General features: G+C 38.8%; 1 protein-coding gene across 8 annotated transcripts in view; it reads left to right on the top strand.

Annotated features, from left to right (window-relative positions):
- UIMC1 (ubiquitin interaction motif containing 1) overlaps positions 1-24,897 on the top strand; it is a 141,910-nt gene that overhangs the window by 22,771 nt on the left and 94,242 nt on the right. For 3 of the 8 annotated variants that reach the window (XM_039239795.1, XM_039239802.1, XM_039239803.1), the window contains exon 2: positions 12,748-12,902. In XM_039239795.1, coding sequence (XP_039095726.1) covers positions 12,748-12,902 — 155 coding nt within the window. The other 5 variants (XM_039239797.1, XM_039239798.1, XM_039239796.1 and 2 more) reach the window with 5 other exon arrangements.

Genomic DNA, 24,897 nt, shown 5'->3' with positions numbered 1-24,897 from the left:
TTTGACTGGAAAGGAAAATGAGCTTTATTCAGGTGGTTGGCCCCTTAGGAGAAGGCAAAGTCATATCCAAAAAGCAACTCTAAGGTTTCTGCTTGGCCCAAAAACTTTTAAAGGAATGTTAGGACAGTTAATCAGTAAAAGGGGAGCGCAGCGGTCTGTAACACTTCTTGATTGCATGCAGACTCAATGGTGCCAGCTATAGAAATTATCAGGGTGCTCAGAAGTTGTGCAAGTAGGTTTGGTTCCAAGTCTTTCTTGGAAACAATGTGTGATCTATAGATATACAAACGTATAGTTAATCACATGGGATAAAGATAGTTGCTAAAACTTCAAAGGCTTCTAAATTGGTCAGAGAGGCTGAGGTGATGGCTTCAGAACTACTGTGTTTCTTGAGTTCAGGCAAGGGTAATCAGGGCTCTAGTATTCACAGCATGCTTTATCCAACTTAGCCTCTGCTGGGTGAGGGGATTCTCAGCTTCCCAACTGTGTTTTCCACCAACAGCCTCAGCAACTTCCCAACTGTGTTTTCCAGGGACAGCCTCAGCAACAGGTTGCTGGAGATACAATGAGAAACTGATAGAATGAGCAACTGTTTTGCTCCTCCTTGGAAGGAAGCCTTTGACCATTTGCTGAGGGAAAGGTGCCTTGTGTTCTTGGCTGCAGCAGTCTGGAGAGCAAACTCTACCTTACTGAGTTGGGAGGTGGAGGGGAGGGAGCAGAGCAGTCTTGGTTCAGATATTGCAGTCTCACTTGTCTCACTGAATTTTTAATAGATTGTTTGTTTTCTTCATTTATTCTTTGTCTTTAAGACTATTTTCAGAGACTTGAAACTTTTTTTTTTTTATAGTTTATTTTGAAAGAGAGAGAACATGAACAGGCAGACTCCATGCTGCCAGCGCAGAGCCCAACACAAGGCTCGAACTCATGAACCATGAGCTCATGACCTGAGCTGAAACCAAGAGTTGGTCACTTAACCAACTAAGCCACTCAGGCCTCCCTTAAGTAGGCTTCATACCCAATGTAGGGCTTAATTAAACTCACCACCCTGAGATCAAGGGCCCAGTGCTCTACTGACTGAGCTACTTAGGCACCCCTCAATGAAGTTATTTTAAAAAAAGAGAGAGAACCTGTCACATTATGTGTCAGGATTGAGGAGTTGCAATCACTGGCTTCTGACCATGGTTACCCCTCCCATTTCTCTTACTCTAGATTATCTACTGATTATAAATTTTTTGTTTCTTTCATACCTACATACATATAGTCTGTTAGCTGTCAGCACTGTGTTTGGGTCTCTCAGAATTCCACCATCTTTAGCTTATCCTTACTTGATAGGGTTTTTGCCACATTTCCTACAAGGTCCTCTTGTTGATATGTGGTAATGTAGTAACTGTTATTGTATTGCTCTACCATGGCCCGTTTCAAGTTAGCCTCTCTCCCATGGGTGAGCATTTGGATTGTTTCTAGTTTTTGGGAAATATAACATACTGTTTGGCTATAATCATCTTTGTTCAAGCCTGTTCTTCTCTCTTTTGAATCATCTCCTTGAGATGTATTCCCCAGTGTGGTATTACTCAGGTTGAGAGTCTGATCATTTTTATGATTCTTGACAGGTATTGCCAAATTTCTCTTTGGAAAGATTACACTTGTTTATAGTGCATTCACAATGAAGAAATACATTATTTTCTCACAGTCCTGTTGCCATTGAGTTTTGTCTGTTTTGTTTGTTCTTGTTAATTTAACAAATGTGCTGTGGGACTTTTATTTTGTATTTAATTGTTTGTGATGCTTTCCATTTGTTTTAGTGCTTATTTATTGTTAAAATTTTCTTGTGGGTTAACTCTGTGTGCTTGACAGTGTCAACTTTTTTATAACTGTGGGACTTGGGCAAATTAGTAGCCACCTTTTCTCACTGTGATTCAATTTCTCAAACTGAATTGGAAATTGAACTAAATCAGTGTTTACTTTGCTTAGTAGAAGAATTCTTTTTTCTAAACATGATTCTATATAGATTTCTAATGTTTAAAAGGGGTTAGAAGTGGTAACTTATTGATATACAGTTATTTTACAAGTTAAATATTATAATGCTTATTTATAAAATCAATTAATTTGAACAATGAGACAGTCTAGATAAAGACAAAATTTTGTTGGGGCGCCTGGGTGGCTTAGTCGGTTAAGCGTCCGACTTTCGCTTAGGTCATGTTCTCTCGGTTTGTGGGTTCTAGCCCCGCGTCGGGCTTTGTGCTGACTGCCAGCTCAGAGCTTGGAGCCTGTTTCAGTCTGTGACTCCCTCTCTCTGACCCTCCCCTGCTCACGCTGTCTCTCTCTCTCTCTCTCTCTCCTAGAAATAAAGCATTAAAAAAAAAAAAAAAAGACAAAATTTTGCAGTTGGGTATTATAGGTGGTAATTGAAGTCTTTGTATCAGAGTCATCATGTAACTTATTCCTGTTCTTTTAAACTTTTTATTTTGGCATAATTTCAGACACAGAAAAGTTGACAGAACTGTACAAAGAATTCCCATATAGCCTTCATATGGATTTCCTAAATGTTAACATTTACTACTCTAGTTCTATCATTCTCTCTACTCTTGCTTTATAGTTAATATTTTTTGAACCACTTGAGATCAAATGGTAGACATGCTGCCACTTTGCCACTTTAAATACTTCAGTGTACATTTCTCAAAAGCAAGGACATTTTCATATATAATCACAGTATAGCTATCAAAGTAAAAAATCACATTGACACAATAGTGTTATTTAATCTACAGACTTTATTCAAGTATCCTAATCATTTCCTTTATAAAAGCAAAAGAAAATTCTAGATCATATGTTCCATTCAGTTGTCATGTCTCTTTAGTTTCCTTTAATCTGGATGAATTCCTGGGTTTTTGTCTTTCATGCCACTGATACATTTAAAGAGCAAAAAGTAGGTATTTTATAGAATATCCCTCAGTTTGGGTTTGTTTTTGTTTCTCTATGGTTAGATTAAAGTTTATGCATTTTGGCAGCAATACCACAGGCATCATGTCAGCTTGTGCATAACTGATGTGTCTCATCACTACTGATGATAACTCTGACCATTTGATTAAGTGGTGCCCACTAGTTTTCTCTATTGAAAGTTATTATTTTCCCCTTTGTAATTAATACTTATTTTGTGAAAAAAATTCTTCAAGATTATATAAATATCTTGTTAGTTTTCAACTTTGCATCCACTAGTTTTAGCATTCATTGATGACATTGCCTTAATTTTACTCTGTTGGTTGCCAAATGGTGGTTTTATAATTTCATCATTTATTCTACATTTATTAATTGACCTTCCACCTAATAGAAGAATTGTCCATTCTCCCTTGTTTATTTATGTATTTATATCAATATAGACTCAAGAATTATTTTATTCAGTGACTTACAGTCTACGACTATCATTATTTATTTTTATATTGTCCTGTATTTGACCCTAGAAGCCCTTTCAAGTTGGCTCCTATGTTTGACATGTTCTCCTCTTTCTATGAGCACTGCTTTACTTTCTTGCACAAACAGATGATCTGGGCTCATCTTGTACTTTCCGTGGAGTCAGCCACTTCTCTGAGTCCTAGTTCTGTATAGTAGAGAATGGTTTTAAAATTAAAAAAAAAATTTTTAATGTTTTTTTAAAATTTACCTTTGAGAGAGAGAGAGAGAGAGAGAGAGAGAGAGAGTCAGTCGGGGAGGGGCACAGAGAAAGGGAGACACAGAATCTGAAGAAGGCTCCAGGCTCCAAGCTGTCTGCACACCTGACTTGACATGGGGCTAGAACCCATGAACTGTGAGATCATGACCTGAGCTGAAGTTGAATGCTCAACTGACTGAGCCACCCAAGCACCCCTAGAGAATGATTTTAAAAACCAAGATCTGGGGGTCTAGGTGTTCTCATTCCTAGTGGAGTGTCAATGCTTCTGGACTCTCTTAGTAGATACACTACATAGACTTATGATACATATATACACACAAACATACATGTATGTAGGTGTGTGTGTATGCATTTGTATGCATTTGGTTTCTTCTCTTTTTCAGTATGAATTTTGTTTTTTTCCCTCCCTTCAGTGTGGTTATGTTATTCACTTGCAATACAGTTTGGGTTATTTGTTTCTGTTTGTATTCTATTTAGAGACTCCCCCCATCCTTGTTGAGAGAGAGAATGCACGAGCTGGGGAGGGGCAGAGAGCAGCCAAGCATGCACTCACAATTGCGAAGAGAGAAAAAGAGAGAGAAGAACCATTGGCTCAGTTGTGATCATGTGACCTTCAGTATCATGTACAACTTGTATTGCAAGACATTGCTAAATTTATTAGAAATGTTTGCTTGTCTAGCAGAACACTCACAGAGCAAGTTACTCGCAGTCCAAGGTTTTACTGTATTTTTAAATTTACATAATCCATTTCAGTGTACATATTTGTTGATATGTTGCTATTTATAACTCTTATGAGCTATTAAATGTTGGTAATATAGGACTTATTAGTTTTATTTGTTAAGATTTTATTGTAGGAATATATCTTATTTTATTCCTCTATGTTTTATTGCACATTTATGTTTACACTTTTCACAAGGAAGCAGACTCAAACATGGATTTGTCTTCTTGTGCACACCTGTAGGAGTTTCTTTCTGTATTTTTCTAGACATGAGGTTGCTGGGTCCTTAAACGCACATTTTAAATTTCACCAAAGTGGCTGTTGTAATTTTAAACTGCGACCTGAGTTTGTTTCTCAGTTTCCCTCTTTCCCCGAAATGATCAGATAGTAACATTTACCATCAAGAGATAGTTTTCAAGCGGTCATATGAACAGGTAATTTCAATATAATTCTACATGCAAAGAGAGGGTAGGAGGAGGCTTGATGTGGCAGAGACTTTGACGGAGTTCACTGTCGTGTTTTGAGGGCCTGTTACCCTCAACGTGCTAACAAATGATACAACGAAAGAGCACACTGCAAGGCGCCCGGAGGGCCAGATTTGCGTTCCGAGATCAAATCCGACTCCGGTTGGCGGCAGATCCCAGCCCTTGTACAGTGGTATGACCTGGCAGCGGCTTCCCCCCGCGGTGCGGATTGGTTCCGTCCCCAAACGCAGGCGCCTGCGCCCACTCCCGCCCGAGAGCGCGACTCCTCCCCGCGGTGCCTCAGTTTAGCGCGCGCGCCCGCCCCGCGCTCCTGACGTGCCGCGGACGCTAGCGACCAGCCGCGCTCCGGAGGAGGGGCTCGGCTGAGGGCCGCCGGCCGGGCGGTGAGTACCGGTCGCCTCCGCACACCTACAGCCCGCCCTCTTCCCGCCTCCTTTCTCTCGCGGAGGCCGCGGCCCGCTCCTGACCCGAAGGGGCGCCGCTGACGCTGGGTAGGGAGGGCTTTCTCCGCGAGGAGGCTGATCTCTCCAGACGCCGGGGTGGTCCCTCAGGCTGCTGGGTGGGCGTCTCTGGACGCGGGTTGGGCACACAGGATGCGGGAGGGCGCCTCTCGACGCGAGAGTGGGGCCCTTTGGTACACCAGGGTGAGCCCTAGGGACTGAGCTGGGCGCCTCCTGACACGGTGGTGGGCTTCCTTCCTCAGGTGCCGGGCCTGCCCGCCCCCCGCGCCCCCCTACCCCTCTACCCCCCATTTCCCCCAACCCGCACCGGGGGTGCGGCCTTCCTGGGCGCTCCTTCGTTATTTCTCCTCTGACGGTGGGCTCTTGTCCCCGCCTGTCCCTCGAAAGCGTCTTCCTCACGTTGAAAACCCCGGAAGGCGGCTCCGTCCTCGCCGTGTCCCCCCATGGGGTCCCACAGCCCAGACCTCTACCGGAGTACCCGTCCGCCGCGTACTCCTCACGCCCCCCTCCCGGCTTCCGGCCAGGCTACTGTCGTTGCGGAGTGTTCCTTTCTTTGATTAGTTTTTCGCTCAGAAAAAAATCTGTTCCTTGGAAATCTTTATTATAGTTTGCCACTTTCCCCTCAAACAGAACTGATGTCTTTCCGTATGATGACTGTTTCAAGCTTGTTAGCCGTACGCATTTATAAATAATCTTAACGACACTTAGGTACTGTTATCAGTTTACAGAAGCGGTAACTGAGGATGGAAGACCTGTCTCATAAGCGGTAGGGCTGTTTTGAATCCAGGCAGCCTAACTAATGTTCTTGTGTTTGGTCACTATATCATACTGAGATGTAAGTAGTATCCAAGAAAAAGTGAAAGTTTTATGCTTCTGAATTTTTTTCTGGGAGCTAGTGCTTTGTAGTTGAATCAAAGAATGTGTTTTTGGAATCCGGCATATCGAGCTGCAATTCACAACATATCAATTTACAAACCTAGTAACTTACCAATTGTTTGATTTTGAATAAGTTTACAAACATGTAGGATTGTGATTAAAAATCGTTAAAATAATGATTAATGATAGTGTAAAATAGGGGATTCCTACCACACAGTTATTGGGAAGATAATATAATGCGTGTGAGGTACCTAAAATAGTGTCCTAGGACTCCATAAAAAACCATAATTTAATTATTAACGTCTGTTTGGAGTTTGTTGTTACACACTTATCCTGAGGCTGAAAATAAAGTGGGAAATAAAGAATAGAGTGAGTGTGTGTGTGTGTGAACACATTTACGTTTTTAAAAAAATGTTTTATTTTTGAGAGAGAGAATGAGAATGATTGTGGGGGAGGGGCAGAAAGTGAGGGACACAGAAGATGGAACAGGGCTCTGCCTTGCCTCACAAGTTGTGAGATCATCATCTGAGCCGAAATTGGAGGCTGGTTAGAGTCAACTAGTGGCCCCCATTTACCTTTTTTTAAAACAAACTTTTTTCAAGCTTTTGAAATTAAGTGATAAAGAGGTTGGTACCACATTTCTTTTTTTTTTTTTTTAATTTTTTAGCGTTTTATTTATTTCTAGGAGAGAGAGAGAGCGTGAGCAGGGGAGGGTCAGAGGGAGAGGGAGTCACAGACTGAAACAGGCTCCAGGCTCTGAGCTGGCAGTCAGCACAGAGCCCGACGCGGGGCTTGAACCCACGAACCGCGAGATCATGACCTAAGCGAAAGTCGGACGCTTAACCGACTAAGCCACCCAGGCGCCCCTGGTACCACATTTCTTGAATAGTAACTTAATAATTTAAGTCATTCATAAAGAATTGTTCAGATCCCTGTGTCCCTGAGCTTTCTTCTTCTTCTTCTTTAATGTTTTTTATTTATTTCTGAGAGCGAGCAAGCGAGAGAGAGCATGAGTAGGGAAGGGTCAGAGAGAGAGGGAGACACAGGATCTAAAGCAGGCTCCAGGCTCTGAGCTAGCTGTCAGCACAGAGCCCGACGCAGGGCTTGAACCCATGAACTGTGAGATCATGGCCTGAGTCGAAGTCAGACGCTTAACTGACTGAGCCACCCAGGCGCCCCTGTGTCCCTGAGCTTTCAAAGCAGGTTTGGTAGGTAGAATGTCAAGATTTAAAATTGTTTTTTTAGTGATTGTTCTTCAGATAGGTAAAGATGATAGATGTGTTTAAAGAAAATGACAAATAGTATCCCAAATTGTAAATTTTCAAGGACACTACCAAAAAAAGCTACATGTGAAATTAAAAAAACAAAACCAAAAACAAGTTTCATTATTGGATTACCTTTACTGCTTGTACAGTTTTTATTTTATTTTATTTTATTTTTTAATGTTTTATTTATTTCTTAGGAGAGAGAGAGAGACAGCGTGAACAGGGGAGGGTCAGAGAGAGAGGGAGTCACAGACTGAAACAGGCTCCAGGCTCTGAGCTGGCAGTCAGCACAGAGCCCGACGCGGGGCTCGAACCCGCGAACCGCAAGAACATGACCTAAGCGAAAGTCGGACGCTTAACCGACTAAGCCACCCAGGCGCCCCAACTGCTTGTACAGTTTTTAGAGACATTTTGTTCCTGTCTTAATTAAGATGAGGCTTTTGGCCTCTAGACTCTATTCTTCCTTCACAGTTAGTGGTAATTCATTCTATAGCCTCAGTTCAAGTAATTGAAAATAAGGCTTTATTTGTGAAGTTCTTCATTTTGAAGGGTAGCAACTTAATAGTAGCTGAGCTATATGCTAGCTTGAGTGTTTAAAGTTTTTAAAAATATTTATTTTTGAGAAAGATAGAGATGGCATGAACAGGGAACGGGCCTGGGAGAGAGGGAGACACAGAATCCGAAGCAGGCTCCAGGCTTTGAGCTCTCAGCATAGAGCCTGACAGGGGGCTTCAACCCACCAACTGTGAGATCATGACCTGAGCCAAAGTTGGATGCTTAACTGATTGAGCCACTCAGGTGTCCCTGGCCGGTGTGTTTGAATTGGCCAAGCAGTGGGGCCAAGCAGTCCATCTTTGGCTCAGGTCATGATCTCAAGGTTCACTAGTTTGAGCCCCCCGCATTGGGCTCTGTGCTGACAGCTCAGAGCCTGGAACCTGCTTCAGATTCTTTGTCTTCCTCTCTCTCTCTGCCCCTACCCTGCTCATGCTCTCTCTGTCTCTGTCTCTCAGAAATAAACAAATATTTAAAAAAATTAAATTGGCCAAGCAGTGCCTTGTTTCTACTCTTAGAATTACTGTGGAGCAAAGTGGCTAAATCTCATGAAGCACTGAATTTTGGAGTCTGTATCTGTGAGGTGCGTCTACTTAATGCTTCTTCTCTATCCCTTATCTGCTTAATTCTTTGGAAACCCACTTTGAGACTGCAGCTGGTTCTGTGCTACAGAAAAGGGTTTTTATTTATTTACTTATCTTTAAGAAATACGTATATTTGGTGGGATAGATACTCTTGGCATCAGATGTGAGCATTTTGGTTTAAATAATCCTAGGGTACAGAGAACATTTAATAAGATGAAAGCTTTTCCATATAAGGTGTTTTTCTGGGGCACCGTGATTACTTGAGAATTCCCCCAAACTAATTCCGACATCCTAGTCTTACCTATACTATTCAACCTGTAATAATTTTATCCTTTTGTGCCTTTTTGTAGTATTTAATAATATAAATATATACATTAAGCTGTTCATTCAGTACATACTTATGTGTGCATGCCATATATCAGGTAGCAGTTGTAGGTAGAAGAGGTGTAAAGATTAAGTCATAGAGTATTGGAGTCAGGTGACAGAATTGTAAGTGCCTTTGTGACTTTGGACAAGTTACTTTCTGAACTTTGGACAAGTCCTTCCTTGTAATAATTGTATATACTTCTTAGGTTTTTATGAAGATTAATTAATTAAAAGTATTTTTGGACCATCAGGGCACCTTAGTGGCTCATTTGGTTAAGCATCTGACTCCATTTCGGCTAAGGTCATGATCTCAGGGTTGTGGGATAGAGCCCCACATTGGGTTTTGTGCTGGGTGTGGAGTCGGCTTCAGATTCTCCCCTCCCCCCCCCGCATCTCCTCCTCTAGAAATAAAAAAAATTAAAAATATTAGTAATATTTTTGGGACCCTGAATTGCCATGTGAATTTTAGGATCAGCTTGTTGATTCACACACACACACACACACACACACACACACCACACCCACACCCACCCACACCCACACACACACACACACACACACACACACACACACACCCCAACCAGGATTTTATTAGGCATTGTATTGAATTGATAAGTCAGTTTAAGAAGTATTACTATCTTAAGTCTTTTGATCTTTGAACATGGGATATTTTTCATTTATTTAGATCTTCTCTGTTTCTTTAAAAAGTGTTTTTTAGCTTTCAGAGTATAAGTTTTGCATGTCTTCTGTTAGGTAAAGTTATGCCTAAGTATTTTAGCTCTTATGATGCTATTGTAAATGGAATTATTTTCTTTTTTTCTTTCTTTTTTTTAATGTTTTATTTATTTCTAGGAGAGAGAGAGAGAGACAGCGTGAGCAGGGGAGGGTCAGAGAGAGAGGGAGTCACAAACTGAAACAGGCTCCAGGCTCTGAGCTGACAGTCAGCACAGAGCCCGACACGGGGCTCGAACCCACAACCGCGAGAACATGACCTAAGCGAAAGTCGGACGCTTAACCGACTAAGCCACCCAGGCGCCCCTGGAATTATTTTCTTAACTTTTAATTAAAATTCTCATTATATTTATTCATTCTCCTGAGTGTAGTGAGCAATTTTAGGACTGTTATTTTGAACTCCTTTGTTAGGTAAGTCACTGATCTCTCTTTCTTTAAGGTGTTTTTCTGAACTTTATCTAATTCTTTTTGTTTGGAACATCTTCCTCTGCTCCCCCCCCCCTTTTTTTTTTAACTCTGTGTTGATTATGTACATTAGATAAAATAGCAAGTTTGGAAAGAATGGCCTTATATAGGATATAAACCTTATCTTTCAACCTTGCCAGAGCTTTTACTTGTCTCTCAAACCTTTGTGATTATCCAAGCAGCCTAGTATATTTTTAGTGGCTCGGGCACTTGAAGGTATGTCAAGAACTGCCAGTGTCCCAAAGGGGAAGAACTCAGTCACCACCTAGATTGAAGCTGATTGGAAGCCAGACCCTCAGGCTGCAGCATTTAAAGTATGCAAATATATAAAGTCCTGTAGGGCTGTCAGTGTAAGTAAGTCCCAGTGGCTCCCTGAGGCAGGTGATCTGGAAGAATCCCCTGGGAAGCAGCTGTAAAAATTGGAGTGTCAGACAAGGGTACAAACTCCTTTCTGGGAGATACTGGTAAGCTTGAGTGAGGCAGAGGGAGATGCAAAGATGGTGCCTACTGGCTTCTGCCTTTGAATACTAGAGTAGGCACCTACATGTATGTTAAATTAGATGCTTTCCCCTTCCGCTGATGCTTTAAGATAAGCAAATAAGTCTTTTTCACAGAAAGTCTGGGTGCTTTTCAATTGGCTGCCTTTGTGCTGAGGCCTGGGATGCTGGGTGAGTTGGCATGTGTGTGTCAGCTTTTTGAGAACTGCTTTTCAATTCCTTTTGGTTTTAGAAGTCTTATGGATGCAAGCTCTGTTGGCTTTCAAAGCTAGACGTTTAGGGGGGCTTATCTCTCAGGAACAGGTCTTAAAAATTGTGGTGCCAGTTGTGGAGTTCAAATTGATCTCTCCTCAGGGAGAATCACCCGGGTTGAGTCCCATTGGGGGTTATTGTGGGGGTGGGGTGAGGATTATGATGAGATTTCTCTTAACCTTGCTTTGATGGTTTCCTTCTCATTTATCTTATGTGAGTGAGTTGCTCTGCCAGGTTTTCAGTTTATTTCAAAACAATTTGTTCCATATACGTTTGTAGATTTAGTGTGTCCATAGGAGGAGGTTAAATCAAGATCTTTACTATGTCATTTTGAACTGGACCCTCCTTTCAAAATATTTTTAAGTTTTCATTTGCAAGTCTTATTTTGTTTAATTTATTCCTAAAAATTTTATTTTTGATGCTGTTATAAATGGAATTTTTAAAATTTCATTTTTGGATATTTATTGCTAGTGGATAACAGTACAGTTGATTTTTGTATACTGACTATATGCTGCAGTCTTTTCTGAACTTCTTTTTTTTTTTTTTTTAAATGTTTTATTTATTTCTAGGAGAGAGAGAGAGATAGCGTGAGCAGGGGAGGGTCAGAGAGAGAGGGAGTCACAGACTGAAACAGGCTCCAGGCTCTGAGCTGGCAGTCAGCACAGAGCCCGACGCGGGGCTCGAACCCACGAACCGGGAGATCATGACCTAAGCGAAAGTCGGACGCTTAACTGACTCAGCCACCCAGGCGCCCCTTTTCTGAACTTCTGTATTAGTAGTAATAGTTTTTCAGTGGAGTTCCTAATTTTTTTGTTTGTTTTAATACAAGACTATGTCTTTTGCAGATAGTGATAGTTTTACTTCTCCCTTTCCAATTTGGATATCTTTTTTTATTTTTATTTTTATTTTTTTATGTTTGCTTCTTTTTATTAATTCATTTTTTTAAATGTTTTATTTATTTCTGAGAGAGAAAGAGCATGAGCAGGGGAGGGTCAGAGAGAGAGGGAGACACAGAATCTGAAACAGGCTCTAGGCTCTGAGCTGGCTGTCAGCACAGAGCCCGATGCGGGGCTCGAACCCACGAACCGTGAGATCATGACCTTTGCCAAAGTTGGACACTTAACTGACTGAATCACCTAGGAGCCCCTCGATGTCTTTTTTTTTTTTTTTAATTATTTATTTATTTTTGAGAGAGGGCAAGAAGGGGAGTGGCAGAGAGAGAGAGAGAGAGACAATCCCAAGTAGGCTCCGTGCTGACAGCACAGAGCCTGACATGGGGCTCAAACTCATGAATCATGAGATCATGACTAGAGCTGAAACCAAGAGTTGGACATTTACCTAACTGAGACACCCAGGCATCCCAGTTTGGATATCTTTTATTTCTTTGTGTAGTTTACCTGCTTAGAACTTCCAGGATATTGTTCATTAGAAATGATGAAAGCAGACGTTCTTGTCTTGTTCCTGTCTTGAGGAGAAAGCATTCAGTCTTTTATGTTTAAGCATATTAACTATTTTTTTTTTTTACATGTTCTTTATCAAGTGGAGGCATTGCTGTTGAAAAAAAATTCTTTTAAATTATAGTATGTAGTCAAGGGAAGCAGTTATTTAAGTTAACGTTTTGAAGAACTAGGATAAATTATATTATTCTTATTGAAATGTCCCTACAGAGATATCTATTTATTTAGATAGATATCTATAGTTTTTTAAATAGAAAAATTGAAATTTTAATGCCTAGTGAAAATGTTTAGATGGAAACCTTTTGTTTGACTAAATTATAGATAGCATCTGGAAAAATTACACTTTGAGTAAATTACTTACCCTGTGTTTCAGACAAAAGGATGCCACGGAGAAAGAAAAAAGTTAAAGAAGCCACTGAAGCTCAGAACTTGGAGAAGAAAGATGCAGAAACTTCCAGTTTGGTCAATCTGAAGAGGAAACGTAGGCTTGAAGATGCTTTCATTGTGATATCTGATAGTGAAGGAGAGGTCAGTATTCTGAAGAGTGGGGATTTAGCTCTCAAACTATGCCTTCTCCATGCCTTGTTTTGTGACTGTACCTTAATGCCACCTTCCTGGATTGTGCAGTTTTTTACTCCGCTTCATTTTGTTTTGTAAATGGAATTAAGAATTACTTAAAAGAAAGTAATACTATTTGGCTGAGACTGGATCATAGTTACTCATTTTACTCATTTTTGTAATATAGCGACCCAAGACGGTATTTTTAAACTATTAGAATAATCTAAGTCAAATGTAAATGTTAATTTTTATGTGTTTGGAAAGTGAGAGGAAAAGAACGTAAATACTGTTAAGTCTCTAGATATACTCTGTCCAGTGTGGTAGCAGTGAACCACTTGTAGCTATTTAAATTAAAATTAATTAAAATTAAATTCTTTTCTCTGTTATACTGGCATATTTCAAGTGATCAAAGCCACATGGGTCTAGTGTCTGCCGTATTAGATGGCATAGTTCTAGAACATTTCCCTCATTGTGGAAAACTTAAATTTGTTTATTTATTTATTTATTTATTTATTTAGAGGGAAAGAGAGAGAGACAGATTGCGCACGCAAGCAGGAAAGAGGTGGAGAGAGAGAATCCCAAGCAGGCTATGTACTGTCAGCGTAGAGCCCCTCATGAGGCTCGAACTCACAAACTGAGATAATGACCTGAGCCGAAATCAAGAGTAAGACGCTTAACTGAGTCATCTAGTGCCCCTCACTGTGGAAAACTTTTGGACAGTGCTTCTTTAGATCTTAACATCTTTTCTTTGTTCCTTCTTTCCATTTGTTTATTAGAGATTTCCTTTGGTCTTTAGGTCACATAGAGGAAGGCAGTGAACTAAGTCATTGTTTTTTCTTCCAAGTTTACTTCTCTTTTACCTTCTAACTCATTTGATGGTAGAAACACTCATTTGCCTTGTTTTAAAGCTCAGAATTGTCTTTAACGCATTTCTCTTTCTCATACTTTATACCTAATCATTTACTGCATCCTTTAGTTTTTACCTCTTAAATGGCACTCAGATCTAATTTTTCTCCTTCATTTCCATTTCTTTCCTTGATTATTTGTTACTTGAGTTCTTATAACAGTTGCTGAGCTTGATGGTCTACCTTTAGTTTTCCCTACATTTCACTAAGTTTATTCCAACTTTTTTTTAATGTTTATTTTCTATTTTTTATTTTTATTTTTTATTTATTTTTTATACAAATAGTTTATTGTCAAGTTGATTTCCATATAACACCCAGTGCTCATCCCCACAAGTGCCCTCCTCCATGCCCATCTCCCCCCTCCCCCCCCACACCCATCAGTCCTGTTTGTTCTTAGCATTCAAGAGTCTCTCATGGTTTGCCTCTCTCCCTCTCCCTCACTATTTCCCCCCTTCTTCTCCCCCTTGGTCCTCTGTTAAGTTCCTCCTAATCCTCCTATATGTGCAAACATACAGTATTTGTCCTTCTCTGCCTGACTTATTTTGCTCAGCATAACACCCTCAAGGTCCATCCATGTTGCTACACATGGCCAGATTTCATTCTTTCTCATTGCCATGTAGTATTCCATCATATAGATAAACCACATCTTCTTGATCCATTCATCCGTTGATGGACACTTAGGTTCTTTCCATGTTTTGGCTATTGTTGAGAGTGCTGCTATGAATATTGGGGTACATGTGCTCCTATGCATCAGCACTCCTGTATCCCTTGGGTAAATTTTTAGCAGTGCTATTGCTGGGTCATTGGGGAATGTTTGTTTATTTTTGAGTGAGGGACAGAGCATGAGCAGGGGAGGAGCAGAGACAAAGGGAAACACAGAATCCGAAGCAGGCTTCAGACTCTGAGCTGTCAGCACAGAGCCCAGTATGGGACTTGAACCCACAAACTGTGAGACCATGACCTGAGCCGAAGTCGGATGCTTAATGGACTGAGCCATCCAGGAGTCCCTCTTTCAACTTTCTTTTAAGAATTCAGATTTTAGATTGTTGTACTTGCTTACTTCAAAAATCTTTGATTCTCTAGTCCCTACAAGATTAATTTAGAATTTTAATATAGTATACTCCATTAGAAGCTTCACAGTTCTCATTTATATTCTTATCAGTGGTGTATTAGTTGCCTTGTTCCTTGTGAAGACTATGACCACATTTTTTATTTTTCCAAATTTCATAATCAAAAAGTTGTATATATTTTTTATAAAATTTTTTTTAATGTTTTTATTTATTTCTGAGAGAGAGATGGAGACAGCGTAGGCAGGGGAGGATCGGAGAGAGGGAGACACAGAATCCGAAGCAGATTCCAGGCTCTGAGCTAGCTGTCAGCACAGAGCCCAGTGCGGAGCTCAAATCCACGGACTGTGAGATCATGACCTGAGCTGAAGTCAGATGCTTAACTGACTGAGCCACCCAGGCACCCCCCCAAAATTGTATATTTTTAATAATTAGGAAAATAGAGCATTTTTTCACGTCTCTATTGGGTATTTGTTTATTCTTTTGAATTTCCTTATAGTCTACTTTTTAATTAGGATTTTGTCTAAATAGGTTTTTGTTTTGTTTTGTTTTATTTATTTCTGAGAGAGAGATAGCATAAGCAGGGGAGGGTCAGAGAGAGAGGGAGATACAGAATCTGAAACAGGCTCCAGGCTCTGGGCTACCTGTCAGCACAGAGCCCGATGCAGGGCTCAAACCCACGAACTGTGAGATCATGCCCTGAGCCGAAGTCAGACGCTTAGCCGACTGAGTCACCCAGGTGCCCCTAGTTTTTAAAAAGGTATAAAATTATAAGGAAGGAAACAAGGGGCACCTGGATGGCTCAGTCGGTTAAGCATACAACTCTTGATTTCTGCTCAGATCATGATATTATTGTTTGTGACTTTGAGCTTGTGTTGGGCTCTGTGCTGACAGTGCAGAGGCTGCTTTGGATTCTCTCTCTCACTTTCTCTCTGCCCCACCCATGCTCATGCTCTTTTTCTCTCTCAAAATAAATAAATAAACTTTAAAAACATAAAGAGAAAGTAAAATAATCCACCATTTCTACCACTTGTATAACCTGTTTTAATATTAACAAAAATAAAATAACTATACACATAAACACACACAGATATGTTAAAATAGATATAAACAAATAAAAACAGTTCAAAACTATTTGAAAACATAATAGTATAGAAAACTAGTGAAGATTTATACCTCAGTGTACATTTAATAAAAGGTAATAATTTTTTCTATATTCCCAAAAATTTTTTTATGAATATGCCATAAATAAAATCTTTTATAGGAAAGGAGTCATGCTACATAGGCTGTTTTGTTTTTCACTTAATATTTATTGTAGATCTTTTTATAACAACACATATAGATCTAGCTCATTTTTTTTTAAGTTGTCAAATATGCCACCCAAGAGAGTCCATAAAGTGTAAATCATAATCTTTTTTTTTTTTTTTCTTTTTCCTTAAATGTCCATGACCTATTTCACCCATTCTCCCCTCCACCTCCCCTCTGGTAACCATCAGTTTATTCTCTGTAGTTAGGAATCTGTTCTTGGTTTGTTTCTTTCTGTCTTTCTTTTTTTCCTTTGCTCATTTGTTTCTTAAATTCCACATGAGTGAAATCATAAGGCATTTGTCTTTCTCTGGTTGACTTATTTCACTTAGCTTCATTCAAGTTATTGCAAATGGCAAGATTTCATTCTTTTTTACGGCTACATAATATTCCATTATCTGTATGTTTACATGTATATACACCACATCTTTATCTGTTTATCTATCGATGAATACTTGGGCTGCTTCCATATCTTAGCTATTGTAAATAATGCTGCTATAAACGTAGCAGTGCTGGTATCCGTTTGAATTAGTGTTTTTGTATTTTTTGGGTAGATATCCAGTAGTATGATTACTGGATTGTAGAGTAGTTCTATTTTTAACTTTTTGAGGAAATTGCATACTATTTTCTGCAGCATCTGTACCAGTTTGCATTCCCACCAACAGTGCAAAGAAGGTTCCTTTTTTTCCATATCCTTGTCAATACTTGTTTCTTGTGTTTTTGATTTTAGTTATTATGATAGGTGTGAGGTGGTATCTCATTATAGTTTTGATTTGCATTTCCCTGATGATAAGTGATATTTAGCATCTTTTCATGTGTCTGTTGGCCCTCGGGATGTCTTCTTGGAGAAGTGCCTGTTCATGTCTTCTGCCCATTTTTTAATTTGATTATTTGTTTTTTGGGTTTTGAGTTGTATCAGTTCTTAGTATTTTTGGATACTAACCCTTTATCAGATATGTTATTTGCAAATATATTCTCACATTCTGTAGGTTGCCTTTTACTTTTGTTGATTGTTTCCTCTGTTGTGCAGGAGTTTTTTATTTTGATGTAGCCCCAATAGTCTATTTTTGCTTTTATTTCCCTTGCTTCAGGAGGCATATGTAGAATACTGTTGCTATGGCCAATATCAGAGAAATTACTGCCTGTGCTCTCTCCCAGGATTTTTATGGTATCAGGTTTCATATTTAGGTCTTTAATCCATTTTGAATTTATTTTTGTGTGTGCTGTAAGAAAGTGGTCCAGTTTCATTGTTTTGCCTGTAACTGACCAGTTTTCCCAGTACCATTTGTTGAAGAAATTTTTTCCCATTGTATATTCTTTCCTGCTTTGTTGAAGATTAATTGATCATATATTTGTGGGTTTATTTCTGGGTTTTCTGTTCTGTTCCACTAATTTATATGTCTCTTTTTGTGCCAGTACCATACTGTTTTGATTACTACAGCTGTGTAATATAACTTGAATCTGGAATTGTGATACCTCCAAGTTAACATATAGTGTAATAATGATTTCAAGAGTATAATTTAATGATTCATCGGTTATATATAATACCCCGTGCTTATTCCAACAAGTGCCCTCCTTAATGCCCATCACCCACGTACCTATCCCCACACCCACCTCCCTTCCTACAACCCTCAGTTCGTTCTCTGTATTTAAGAGTCTTATCGTTTGCCTCCCTCTCTGTTTTATCTCATTTTTCTTTCCTTTCCCCTCTGTTCATCTGTTGTGTTTTATAAATTCCACATGTGAGTGAAATCATATATTTATTTTATTCTGACTCATTTTGCTTAGCATAATATACTCTAATTCCATCCATGTTGTTGCACATGGCAAGATTTCATTCTTTTTGATCACTGAGTAATATTCCATTGTGTGTGTGTGTTTGTGTGTATGTACCACATAATTCTTTTAATTTTTTTTAAATGTTTTATTGATTAGAGAGAGGGGCACCGTGAGCAGGGGAGGGTCAGAGAGCGAGAGGGAGACACAGAGTCAGAAGCAGGCTCCAGGTTCTGAGCTAGCTGTCAGCACAGAGCCCGACACGGGGCTCAAACCCACAAACCGTGAGATCATGACCTGAGCCGAAGTCAGACGCTTAGCTGACTGAGCCACCTAGGTACCCCTAAAAAAATTTTTTTTAAGGTTTATTCATTTTTCAAAGACAGAGACCGAATGTGAGTGGGGATAGAGAGACAGAGAGAGGGAGACACAGAATCTGAAGCAAGCTCCAGGCTCTGAGCTGTCAGCACAGTGCCCAATGCGAGCTCGAACTCAAAAACTGTGAGATCATGACCAGAGCTGAAGTCCCATGCTTAACCAACTGAGCTATCCAGGCTCCCCGTGCTACATCCTCTTATCCATTCGTCAGTCGATGGACATTTGGGCTCTTTCCATAATTTGGCTATTGTTGATAGTGCTGCTGTAAACATTGGGGTGAATGTCCCCTTTCGAATCAGCATTTTTGTATCCTTTGGGTAAATGTCTCGTAGTGCAGTTGCTGGATCATAAGGTAGTTCTGTTTTTAACTTTTTGAGGAACCTCCATACTGTCTTCCAAAGTGGCTGCACTAGTTTGCATTCCCACCAGCAGTACAAAAGGGTTCCTTTTTCTCCACATCCTCGCCAGCATCTGTTGCCTGAGTTGTTAATTTCAGTCATTCTGACTGGTGTGAGGTAGTATCTCATCGTGGTATTGATTTGTATTTCCCTGATGATGAGTTATGTTGAGCATCTTTTCATGTGTCTGTTAGCCAACTGGATGTCTTTTTTGGAAAAGTGTTTATAACTTTTGCCTATTTCTTCACTGGATTATTTGTTTTGTGTTGAGTTTGATAAGTTCTTTTTAGATTTTGGATTTTTTTTTTTTCTGAAGATTGCTTTGGCTATTCGGGGTCATGTGGTTCCATATAAATTTTAGAATTGTTTGTTTCAGTTCAGTATTTAGCTGGTATTTTGATGGGGATTGCATTAAATGTGTAGGTTGCTCCTGGTAGTAGAGACATCTTAACAATATTTGTTCTTCTAACGCATGAGCATGGAATGTCTTTCCATTTTTTTGTGTGTGTCGTCTCTTTCATCAGTGTTTTATAGTTTTCAGAGTACATGTCTTTCACCTCTGATTAAGTTTATTCCTAGATGTTTTATTGTTTTTGGTGCACTTGTGAATGAGTTGTTTTCTTAATTTCACTTTCTGCTGCTTCATTATTAGTATATAGGAATGCAACAGATTTCTGTACACTAATTTTGTATCTTATAACTTTACCGAATGCATTTATCAGTTCTAGTAGTTTTATGATGGTCTTTAGGGTTTTCAATATGTAGTATAGTGTTATCTGCAAATAGTGAAAATTTTAATTCTTACCAATTTGGATGCCTTTTATTTCTTTTTATTATCTGATTCTTGTGGCTAAGACTTTTCAGTATTATATTGAATAAAAGTTACAAGAGTCTACATCCTTGTCTTGTTTCTGACTTAAGGAGAAAAGCTCTCAGTGTTTCCTCATAGGGAATAATGTTAGCTGTGTGTTTTTCATATAAGGCGCTTATTATGTTGAGGTTTGTTCCCTCTAGAACTTTGTGAAGGTTTTTAACATGAATGGATGTTGTACAATGCTTTTTCTGTATCTATTGAAATAATCATATGGCTTTTACATTTACAAAGTGTATAAATCATACTTAAAATAATTCTAATATCTGTATTCACTACCTTAGAAGCCCTTTTGACTTAGTGTGACCCTCACCATTTCCACCCATCTAGAGGTAAGCACTGTGTTTATGTTTCCATGATTTTCTGTACGTTCTACCACATTTATGTGTATTTCAAAATGATACATGTATATTAAAAAGCAGTCTCAGTGGTTACATGCTTTTACCAATTTTTTCAATCATTTCTCTAAAAATTTGAAGTTTTACCTTAAAATTTTTTTAATGTTTATTTATTTTTGACAGAGAGAGAGAGAGAGAACACATGTGCACACATAAGTGGGGGAGGGGCAGATAGAAATGGAGACACAGAATTGGAAACAGACTCCAGGTTCTGAGCTGTCAGCACAGAACCTGATGTGGGGCTTGAACTCATGAGCCATGAGATCACGCATGACCTGACCGAAGTTGGACGCTTAAGCGACTGAGCCCCTGAAGTTTTACCTTTATTGTAAACTAAAATCTTGTCACTAAATGTGTTTGTTTATGGATTTTCTATTTTGTTCCATTGGTCCATCACAGATTTTTGAAATAATTGTTACGTTGATTTTCTTGGGTTTTACAGATAGGCACTAATACTTGCTAATAATGGATCATTTTCTCTTTTCCTTTCTAGTATTTATGCCTTTTTTTGTTGTTTGTTTCATTACCTCAATCAGAATAATGTTGATTGATTTCCATGATCAGTAATTAGAGTACATCTTTGTCTTGACTTGAATTTAATTGTGGAACTATTCAGATATTTTCTTTGTTTCATATTTCTGTTTTTTATTATGTTACAGAAATATTCTGTAATTGCTTATTTAATATTAGTATTTTTAGGAATGGATAACTTAATCAAATGCTGCTTCATTATTTAACAAGATGAGTGGTAGAGTTTTTCTCTTTTAATCAGTTAATTTTATATAGTACATTAATATATTTTCTAATTTTGGCACATCTTGCAATCTGGAGTAAATCTTGGTCATTATATATTATATTAATATTATATTTGCTTTATTAATATCTTAGGAGTTTTGCCTCTGTATTCCTGGTGGCATTGGTTTTTGCATAATTGTCTTTTTTTTGTACTGTTTGAATTAGATTTTAGTATCAGGTTTAACCTATCACATTTTTTCATCTGTTCTGCCACAGTTTACATAGTAAAGGAATCATTTTTTTTTTTAAGTTTATTTTTGAGAGAGAGAGAAGACGAGAGCAAGCAAGGGAGGGGCAGAGAGGGAGACAGGTCTTTTACCTGTTTTTGAATTGAGTTGGTTGTTTTCTTATTGTTGAGTTTTGAAAGTTCTTTATATATTCTTGCTACAAGTCTTTTATTAGATACATGCTTCTCAAATGTTTTCTCTAAGTTCATGTCTTGTCTTTTCATTCTGTTATCAATATTTTGAATGCTAGAAGTTATCAATTTTAATGGCATCTATTCACTAATTTGTTTTTTTATGGATTGTGCTTTTGGTGGGATATCTAAGAAATTGCTTAACCCAAGTTCACAAGGATTGTCTCTCATGATTTATTTTAGAAGTGTTATGATGTTAGGTGTTAAATTTAGATCTATGATCTATTTTATGTTACTTTTTTTTTTTTTTAATGTTTTATTTATTTCTAGGAGAGAGAGAGAGAGAGCGTGAGCAGGGGAGGGTCAGAGAGAGAGGGAGTTACAGACTCCAAAACAGGCTCCAGGCTCTGAGCTGGCAGTCAGCACAGAGCCCGACGCGGGGCTCGAACCCACGAACCGCGAGATCATGACCTAAGCGAAAGTCGGATGCTTAACCGACTAAGCCACCCAGGCGCCCCGTATTTTATGTTACTTTTTATATAGTATAGTATAGCTCCATGCTCATTCTTTTGCGCATCGTACCCAATTTTTTGAGCACTGTAGGTTGGAAAGGCTATTCTTTCTTCACTGTACCATTGCACCTGTGTTAAAAATCAGTCATGTTTTGTATGTGAATTTAATTCTAGACTTTATTCCAGTGATCTTTTTGTCTGTCTTAAGTCAGTCTATCATACTGCTTTGATTATTATAGCATTTATTTATTTATTTATATTAGAAGAGAGAGAGAGAGAGAGACAGCACAGAAGTAGGGGAGAGAGGCAGAGGGAGAAAGAGAGAGACTCTTAAGCAGACTCCACACTCAGCATGGAGCCTGATGTGGGGCTTGATCCCTTGACCCTGGGATCATGAGCTGAGCCCATATGAAGAGTCAGATGCTCAGCCAGGTGAGCCAACCAGGCGCCCCCCCTCCTCGGTCTTTAAGTTTGTTTGTGTATTTATTTTTGAGAGCGAGCAGGAGTAGGGGAGGGGCAGAGGGTGAGAGAGAATCTTAAGCTGGGCTCCATGCCCAGCACAGAGCCTGACATAGGGCTTGAGCTCATGACCGTGAGATCATGACTGAGCCCAAGTCAGATGCCTAACCGAGTGAGTCACCCAGGTGCCCCTGATTACTATAGGTTTTTGAAATAAAATAGTGTCAGTCTTCTTTGATCTTTGTTAAGAGTTTTTTGGCTACTCTAGTTCCTTTGTATTTCTACATGAATTTTGAAATCAGTTTGCCAGTTCTACAAAAATTTTGTTATTTGATTGGAATGATGTTGAATTTATAGATCGATTTGAAGGCAAATTGATATCTTAATAATATTAGACTTCTGGCCAATGAATAAGGTATATTTTTCTGTTTCTTTAAGATTGTCTCTAGTTTCTCACAGTAACATTTTGTAGTTTTTAGCATACAGATCTTTCACATCTTTTGTCAGATTTAACCCTAGATCTTTGGTGTTATTTGATGCTTTTGAAATGGAATTCTTTTAAAATTTCAGTTTTTTTTTTAATGTTTTATTTTTATTTCTGAGAGAGAAAGAGAGAGATACTGTGAGCAGGGGAGGGTCAGAGAGAGAGGAGACACAGAATCTGAAACAGGCTCCAGGCTCTGAGCTGGCTGTCAGCACAGAGCCCAATTCAGGACTTGAACCCACGAACCGTGAGATCATGACCTGAGCTGAAGTCGGACACCCAACCGACTGAGCCACCCAGGTGCCCCTTAAAGTTTCAGGATTTTTGGTTGGTAGAATATATGCATAGAAAGAGTTTTATATTTTTTCTTGTATTCTACTACCTTGGTATTCTAGTACATTTTTGTAGGTTCAACTTGTCTACATGGCCATGTTTATTTCTTAATAAAGACTGTTTTGCTTTTTCCTTCGCAATCTGGATTTCTTACATTTCTTTTTTTGTATGATTTCCCAGACTGGAGCCTCTGGTATAATGTTGAATAGAAATGGCAAGAGTAGACATCTTGGTCTTGTTCTTGATCTTAGGAGGAATGCATGTAGTCTTTAAATTATTATGATATTAACTGTAGGTTTTCCATAGATATCTATTATCAGGCTCTCTCTTTTTTAAAAAAAGTTTATTTCTTTTCAGTAATCTCTATATCCAATGTGGGGCTCAAACTTTGAGATTAAGAGTCACGTGTTCTTCCAACAGAGATAGTCAGGTGCCCCAAAGAAGTTCTCTTTTGTTCCTAGTTTACTAGCTGAGGGTTTTGATCAGAAATAAATATTAGATTTTGTGAAGTGCTTTTTCTCTATGGATTCAGATGAACTTATAATAATCCTTTTCTCTATGGATTGAGATGAACTTGTAATAATCCTTTTTAAATTTGTTTTAATGTTGTGAGTTACATTAATCTTTGTTAAAGAAATTCAGCATTCTTGGGACAAACTCCTCTTGCTCATGATGTATTATCCTTTCATAATATTGTTGGATTTGATTTGATAAAATTTTACTTAGGATTTTTGCACCTATGTTTATGAGTTATTAGTTTGTAGTTTTCTCATAATTGTCTGGTTTTGATGCCCAGGTGATTTGGGCTTTATTGAATGAGTTGGAAAATATATCATCATTTTTCTGGAAGAGTTTCAATAGAATTGGTATTATTTATAACTTAAGTGTTTGATAGAATTTACCAGTAAAGTCATCAGTGCTTGAAGTTTTGTTTGTGGGAAAGATTTTAACTATAATTTTAATGTTATTATTATATATAAGGCTATTGAAGTTAACTCTTTCTTGAGTGAGCTTTGATTGTGTCTTTCAGGGAATTTGTCCATTTCAACTATGTTGTTAATATAAAGTTGTTTATAATAGTAACATTATCCTTTTTAAAATCTGTAGATATAGGTGCACCAGGGTGGCTCAGTCGGTTAAGCGTCCGACTTCAGCTCAGGTCATGATCTCACGGTTCATGGGTTCAAGTCCCGTGTCGGGCTCTATGCTGACAGCTAGCTCAGAGCCTGGAGCCTGTCTTCGGATTCTGTGTCTCCCTCTCTCACTGACCCTCCCATGCTCATGCTGTCTCCATCTCTGTCTCAGAAATAAAAAAAATTTAAAAAGAAAAATTAAAAAAATCTGTAGATATATAATGATATCACCTTGTTTCTGATATAATTTCTTTATTTAATCCTGGTCAGTCCAGTTTTATTGCTTTCCTTTCATTGATTTTCCTGTTTTCTCTTTCATTGATTTCTACTTCGTTTTTTAAAATTTTTTTGAAAAAAATTTTTAAATGTTTATTTATTTTTGAGAGAGGGGGGCAGGGAAGGGCAGAGAGAAGGGGAGACCAGAATCTAAAGCAGGCTCCAGGCTCTGAGCTGTCAGCACGGAGCCCGATGCGGGGCTGGAACCCATGAACCATAAGATCATGACCTGAGCCAAAATCAGATGCTTAACTGACTGAGCTACCCAGGTGGCCCTGGTTTTTATTGTTTCCTTTATGTGCTAATTTTAGTTCTTTCTGATTTTTTTTTTTTTTTAAATATTAGAGGACGAGTGGGGGAGAAGGGCAGAGGGAGAGAGAGACAGAGAATCTTTTTTTTTTTTTTTAAGTTTATTTATTACTTATATTTTGAAAGAGAGAGAAAATGATTGGGGCAGGTGCAGAGGGAGAGGGAGAGAGCAGTCCCAACCAGGTGTTGTACTGTCAGCATGAAGATG

The sequence above is a fragment of the Hyaena hyaena genome, unplaced genomic scaffold (assembly GCF_003009895.1).
Source record: "Hyaena hyaena isolate Hyena2069 unplaced genomic scaffold, ASM300989v1 scaffold_160, whole genome shotgun sequence".
In the NCBI taxonomy this organism is placed as follows: domain Eukaryota; kingdom Metazoa; phylum Chordata; class Mammalia; order Carnivora; family Hyaenidae; genus Hyaena; species Hyaena hyaena.
This window is presented reverse-complemented; position numbering and strand designations above follow the sequence as displayed.